The following is a 7062-nucleotide window of genomic DNA, read 5'->3' as shown; positions in this document are numbered from 1 at the left end:
ATGTTTTGAGAACGATGAGGGAAATGAATGTACAAATGTGCTTTACACAATTGATGTATTGTATGGACTGTTATAAGTGTTGTATGAGCCCTTAATTAAAAATAATAATAAGTATACACAACAAAAAAAGAAAGAAAAACCCATAGTCATTTTAACTACAAATAAATGAAGTGATTATTGAAAAAAATAAAAAGTTCAGTAGCAAGGAAGGGATGTGTTGCTATGAGAAAGAAAAATGCCATAACAGAACTGTATTCTGAAAGTCAGACAAATGTAGGTAGTTCAAAAATGATTGGAATTTCCATGAGAAGTAATGGGATATGCTTGCCAAAATTTGCAATGAATTATATAGAAAGAAAAATAATACTAACTGTGAAATTCTAATATTAATTTCTATTTATGACTACTAGTAAAAGTATATTTTGTTTATCCTCATTAATTAAGAAAATTGTTGTTATCTATACTTCTTAATAATTATAGTATTTATAATTCTAACACTATTTTTATATTATATTACCTTTTCCCTAAAGAGATTCTGCTCTGAAGCATTCCATTTTCTAAGCCAGAGTTAATAATTACTGATAATGACATTGCATGATGACCAGAAAGATACATGATGTTGCATAAGTTTTAATGTAATAAGAATAAAAACAAGTGGAGATATATCCTCAGAAGTATAGCAAGATAATGAGAAAAAGAGAGAAATTATATTATTCAGTAAAACCTGCTAATACTGGGACTTGTGTAAGTCAGAAACTCATACCAGAGGGAATTTTCAAATACTTTCCACTAATAGAGATTGGTAGAAACATGGTAATGTTTCACCCTGCTTGGGTCAAAATATTGAATAAGTCAAGCCTTTTGAGTTTCAAAATGCAGCTGTTTCCTTGTATAAGGGATAGTAGCTTTAACTACTGCTTAAACTGGATAAAATAAAATTATTTTAGAAATAAATTCTAACTAAAATGTTTATTTTAGCATTAATTTTAAATGTGCAAATGTCACTTGTATTCTTTCTACATAAATGAGAATATTTAAGGTCAACCAAATTTGTACAGAAGCACATTTTCTTAAAATCTTCATTACCTTCTTTAAGGAGAGCTGGTAGCACAGTAGTTAAAGAATCTGACTCTTCTAATCCAAAGCAATGTTTAGAAGCCACCCAAATCTCTTAACATGGATGGAGAAAGCTTTGGCTATCTGCTTCCTAAAAGTAACATAGTCATGCAAAACTAGGGTAGTTCTCTCTCTTAAGAGGTCACTATGCATACTAATCAACTAGATGGCAGTGCATTTGGTTTGGTTCTGGTTTACTGCCCTTACTTTGACATTTCTTCAATTTGTATTTACAGAAAATTATTTTATCTAACAAATGAACATAGTCGCTTGGAATACATACACAGATACTTACAAATATAATGTAGATAACAAATGACCAATATACTATTAAAATTATTGGTCTTTTCTGTTTGCTCTTGTGGTGGAGCATATTATTTTAGAAAATATAAAATGTTTTGAAACAAAAAATAATGTTTTAGAAGAGAATGATGTTGACACATATAGATCCATTTCACTCTTTAGGAGCTATATATCATATTTTTATTATTAAATTATATTTATCTATTTAAATTTAATGAATATTTAAGCTTTTATGCTCTACTTTTAGTCTTCTAAAAATTACACAATTTACATAATTCATAATTTGCATTGTTTGAATATGACTCCTCACACATGAGCATGATATTCTCTAGAATAGATCCCAAAGAATGAAATTTGGAACTCATCAATTTTATGCAATTTCAGTGTGAATTGTTCTTGTTATTTATGGTTCCTATTGTGAATGCAACTCATCATGACCCCATTTGTTCTATAATAGAAGCACCGGGCAATGAAATATTTCCAGCCAAATCTTAACTCTAGCCAAATAACCTTTCTCTGCGTGAGTCTGGTAAAAAGAGGTGGAAAGATACTGATTAAGATTTGCCTGTGGCTCTCTCTTCTGGTCCCTGGCGTTCCGGGAGCTGCAGGCGTCGGTGCAGACATGGCCATCTCCAAGAACCACACCACACACAACCAATCCCGGAAATGGCACAGAAACGGCATCAAAAAACCCTGGTCACAACGATACGAATCTCTTAAGGGAGTGGACCCCAAGTTCCTGAGGAACATGCGCTTCGCCAAGAAGCACAACAAGAAGGGCCTGAAGAAAATGCAGGCCAACAACGCCAAGGCTGCGGCTGCTCACGCTGAGGCCATCAAGGATCTTGTGAAGCCCACAGAGGTCAAGGCCAAGATCCCAATGGGCGTCATCCGCAAGCTCAGCCGACTGGCCTATATTACCCACCCCAAGCTTGGCAAGCGGGCTCGGGCACGTATTGCCAAGGGTCTGAGGCTCTGCCGGCCCAAGGCCAAGGCACAAAGCAAGGCTGATGCTCCAGCCAAGGCCACGACTCCAGCAAAAGCTCCCAAAGGCGCCCCTGCCCCAGCTCAAGCTCCCAAAGGCCCCCAGGCTCCCACAGAGTAGAGTTCTCTGTGAGGGCGAGAGGGACTGGTGTGAGCCCTGGGCTGCTGCCTGCATGGCGCTGGTGTCTTCTTGTGTTGTTTGTTGTACAAATAAACCCACGTGGCTCTGTTAAAAAAAAAAGATTTGCCTGTGAGTAATTTTGAACAAGAGTCCATGAAGTGACATCCTGATATGTATAGAATGAGGCCTCTAAAAAGCAGGAGGAGGGATCTCATTACCAGCAAGAGCCAGGAATAAAGTTCATCCTCTGGCCCGAGATGCATTAGTAGTGAACCAACAGGATCCAAATGACACTTATCAGTGAGCAGCAGCAGAACCAGGAGCCAGAGCATGGAATGCAGTGATGGACTTCCCTCTGCAAAACCTCAGGAGTAATTGAGTTGGGTGTTTTGTGCGGAAAGTCGGCTTGTGGAGTGGAAGACTAATTTGAAACACCACTAATTTTGTTTCCGAGAGAATGAGTATACCCAAATTCACTCCTACAATTATGACACCATATTTTTTTCATTTTGGATTATATCAGATTTTATTTGAAATATATTAACTATTTTAAAATGTGACTGGAAAAATCTATGATATATGATAATTCAAGCAAAATAATGACTTAAGTAATAGTTACATAATGTAGGCTAGTTTTGCTTAATACTCATAAAAATAAATGAAATGAAAGTATTGTTTATTTTATTAAGCAAATAGATTTTTGAGAAAACATTTTATTTAAAAAATATTTTTCTCCAGAAAAGGTTGATTGGAAGAAAGATCATCTCCTCTATGAAATCATTCAGGTGTCTTCATATTGTGATAATGCTGTCTTTTGTTTCTATGCATCAGTTCATTTACTAGATGGAATGTGGTGAGAACAAGAGTGAAGCAGAACTTTGATGGTTATATAGTCAGCCTTGGTGGTAAGACACAAATCACTTCTAATGAAATTTCAATGGCAATAATTCAGTTTTAGGAACCAACAAATGCAATCTAATCTAACTATAATAATAATATTTTCTATTGGTCCCAAATCTAGCTTTTTGCTCAGATCTAGATGGCTCATAACATTATTTTAATATTTACCTGAAGTAGTTATTGTACAACCTAAAACATTTTCATATAACTGGTTTTTTGGTAAATGTATTCAAATTTCACACTATAATTATAACTTTAAAAATTATACTTGATTTTGCTTTAAATATATATTTTTAAGATGATTAAAATGTTTCCGTTTATATTACCAAGGGGAGTCTCAAAGTGGCATCCAGGTAGAATGATATTCCCGGGGTTCCCATTGTTAGATCATAAAAGTATGAGGTCCCTGTGAATGCCAGCCCACCTGCACGTGATTGGCCTGCCCAGTGCCAACCTCATGGCTCGCAACAGACCTGGTGCTGCTGCTAGCAATTTAACCCTGTGACTAGTCTGTGCACAATTCCCTTGAGTATCTCCCTCTCCCTGCTACTGCCATGAGTGCCATCCCACACTGCTTGCCCAGGCCAGCACCATCCGTGCTGCCCATAATCTCCATGCCCACACTGCCTGAGAAAGCCACCACATTGCCTTCCAAATAGATAGTTCTGGTTGTCTAGGTATAGAGTCAACCCCAGTGAGAGAGAGAGATGCAGCTGGAACCCACAATGCAGCTGGCTCAAGTAGTCCTTAAAGTCATTCATACTAGCCTCTGAGAATGATATCACAGGGCTCCTGGAGTCCCAGGAAAATGGCACTGAGCTTGATCAAAGTGCCATATGGACAATGACTCACAACAACTGCCACAACAAGAAAGCAAGAGAAATAAAACGTAATGTCTGAGACTAACCTGAACCTTGTGAGATGCATAAATAAAACAGACTTTGAACCATGACAAGAAAAAAAATCTTCGATATGTTGCTTAGAGTCATACAGATTATGAGGGAATCAATACAGAAAGAGGATAAAAAGATAGAGAAGAGAGAGTCCACTGACCAAAGGAAAGACACAATAGAATCAAAGCAAACAGTGAAAGATCTTATCAGAGAGCTCAGAGAGCCAAGTAGAATTCAAAAAATATGAAAGACTATCAAACAAGATAATAAAAGAAGCTGAAGAAAACCTCAGAATAATGAATGATGGTATGAAAGAAAACAATATTCGAATAATTGGGTTACTAGAGCAAGATATAACAAAAAATATATAGCCAAGATAGTGAGGGATTTCCTGGAAGAAAATTTCCCCAAATTAATGAAAGAAAATCAGATAATCATTCAGAAAGCAAAGCACATCAATTAGACTGAACCCCAAGAAGAGCACACCAAGGCATATAGTAGTCAAATTATCCAACTTTGAGGAAAAAGAGAAAATCATAAGGGCAGCTAGAGAAAAACGCAGTCACCGATTAAGTAACCAGATAAGAATATGTCAGACCAATCAGCATAATTCATGAAGATGAGGCAACCTTACAAGAATAAAAAAAATGAATAGTCCACTGAGGAGGTGGGCAAAAGACTTAAACAAATGATTCACAAAGGAGGAAACACAAATGGTCAATAAACATATGATAAGATGTTCCCAATCACTAGACATCCAGAAATTGCAAATCAAAACAACCATGAGATATCACCTAACAGCCACAAGGATAGCCCAATTAAAAAAAAAGAATTGGAAACAGCTTAAATTTCCATTAACAGGCAAATATACACACATTGTGGTATATATACACACAATGGAGTACTATATATCCCTAAAAAATAGTGATGAAGAGATGAAAAGTACTTCATACTATGGAAAAAGTTAGAGCAGTGGTTCCCAACTTGTGAGTCGTGACCCCTTTGGGGTGTCGAACAACTCTTTCACAGGGGTCGCTCCTTTCATAACAGTAGCAAAATTACAGTTATGAAGTAGCAACAAAAATAATTTTATGGTTGGGGGAGGGTGGTCACCATGACATGAGGAACTGTATTAAAGGGTCACTGCATTACAAGGGTTGAGAACCACTGAGTTAGAGGATATTATGCTGAGTGAAGTTAGCCAAGCACAAAAGAACAAGTATAACATATGTCCACCGAGGTAAGTTCAAACAGCTAAATGGGCATAAGGGAAAGTACATATTGCACAGTTCCCAGCCTGAGGACCAGATACCCTGGTGAGCCAGACTAAACACAATGATGCGTATGCCATCAAAACTTTTAAAAAGATGCAGAGAGCACCTGTGCTGAAAGATATCTTCCCCAACCCTCTCATATAACTTACAGCCCACAGAGGGATGGGGAAAGAAAAAGACGTTGGGGGAACAGGATAAAAATCTACCCAAGGGGAGGGTATTATTTATGTCTTCACAGGTATCTGAGAAAGAGAGTAGAACTCATTCCAATTGAACCTTGTGTTAGTACAAGTAGATTAGAGAAACAAATCCAGGGAGACTCATATATACATATGAAAGAGTTTAATATACAAGAGCAAGTGAATATTGAAAAAACATCCAAGCCCAGTCCAGATCAAGTCCATAAGTCCAATATTAACCCAAATGTCCAATACCAAATGATAAAGTCCTCTTCAGACCCACCAAACACATGCAATGACACCGAATGCAGGGAGATCACAGGCTGGTTCATGGAAATTCTTGTGGATCAAGTGGTGTTGTAAGCATCTCAGTGGTGGCAGGGATCTCCACCTGGCTTCACCAACTCTGAGACTCTGGTTCCTATCAACCTGTCTCCACGTGACTTATCAATTGAGGGTCTCTCCGGGAGTGAGTCTGTATCCCACCTTCAGTAAGCTATTTTCTCCTTAGTGACTCCAAATGAGGTCATCAAGCTATGACCTAATGGACAGGATAAATACCACCCCTTCACTCATAATCCTCAAACTGATAATAGATTATGTAGCTCCCAGAAGACTTGAGGGTGAACATTCCTGATTGGAACAACTCTTTCACAGAGGACTACAGGGCTGGCCTCAGCTCTAGATATGGTGTCTCCTCCCTATTTGACAGCACTACAGAGGACAGCACTGAAGATACAGTTTGGGGAGCATGACCAATTTGACCAGGCCATATGGGGCAAAGCAAAAGGGGTGTGCAACAGGGCAGCAATGGGAGCAAAGCCATGACATGCCTGAGGAATCCTGACTGCAGACTTCTCACTCTGGGGGTCAGCGCTTAGTACCTCATCTGAACTGGTTGGGAGATATTCACCAGGGAACCACACCAAGAGTCTAAAGGTGAAATGAGGTGGGGCTGAGATACTACACTGCTCAATCCTTGACTTCAAGAAGAGCAACGGGGTCTTGTAAAATAATGTGGAAATATATGATACTCACCTTCCCAACAAGATCGCTGAAGACAAAATGGGTGCATAAGAAAATGTGGTGAAGAAAGCTAATGGTGCCCCACTATTGAAAGATATAGCATCTAGGGTCTTAAAGACTTGAAGTTAAACAAATGGCCATCTAGAATAGAATCACAAAAGCCCACATAGAAGAAACACCCCAGCCCGTGTGATCATGAGGTGTCCACACAAATAGGTATCAGAAGTTTAAAAACAAGCAAGCAAATCGATGTGAAGGATCATAGA

The 7062-nt window shown here is 38.2% G+C and overlaps 1 protein-coding gene across 1 annotated transcript; it reads left to right on the top strand.

The window, feature by feature from the left end:
* Positions 1 to 2041: 2041 nt before the first annotated feature.
* Positions 2042 to 6598, top strand: LOC142442300 (large ribosomal subunit protein eL29-like). The gene is made up of 2 exons (XM_075543532.1): positions 2042 to 2471; positions 6483 to 6598. Exons 1-2 carry the CDS (start codon positions 2042 to 2044, stop codon positions 6596 to 6598), a joined length of 546 nt encoding a protein of 181 aa, XP_075399647.1.
* Positions 6599 to 7062: the final 464 nt, after the last annotated feature.

The sequence above is a fragment of the Tenrec ecaudatus genome, chromosome 3 (assembly GCF_050624435.1).
Source record: "Tenrec ecaudatus isolate mTenEca1 chromosome 3, mTenEca1.hap1, whole genome shotgun sequence".
Lineage (NCBI taxonomy): Eukaryota > Metazoa > Chordata > Mammalia > Afrosoricida > Tenrecidae > Tenrec > Tenrec ecaudatus.
Note: the sequence above shows the minus strand (reverse complement) of the source record. Positions and strands in the feature narration are given on the sequence as shown.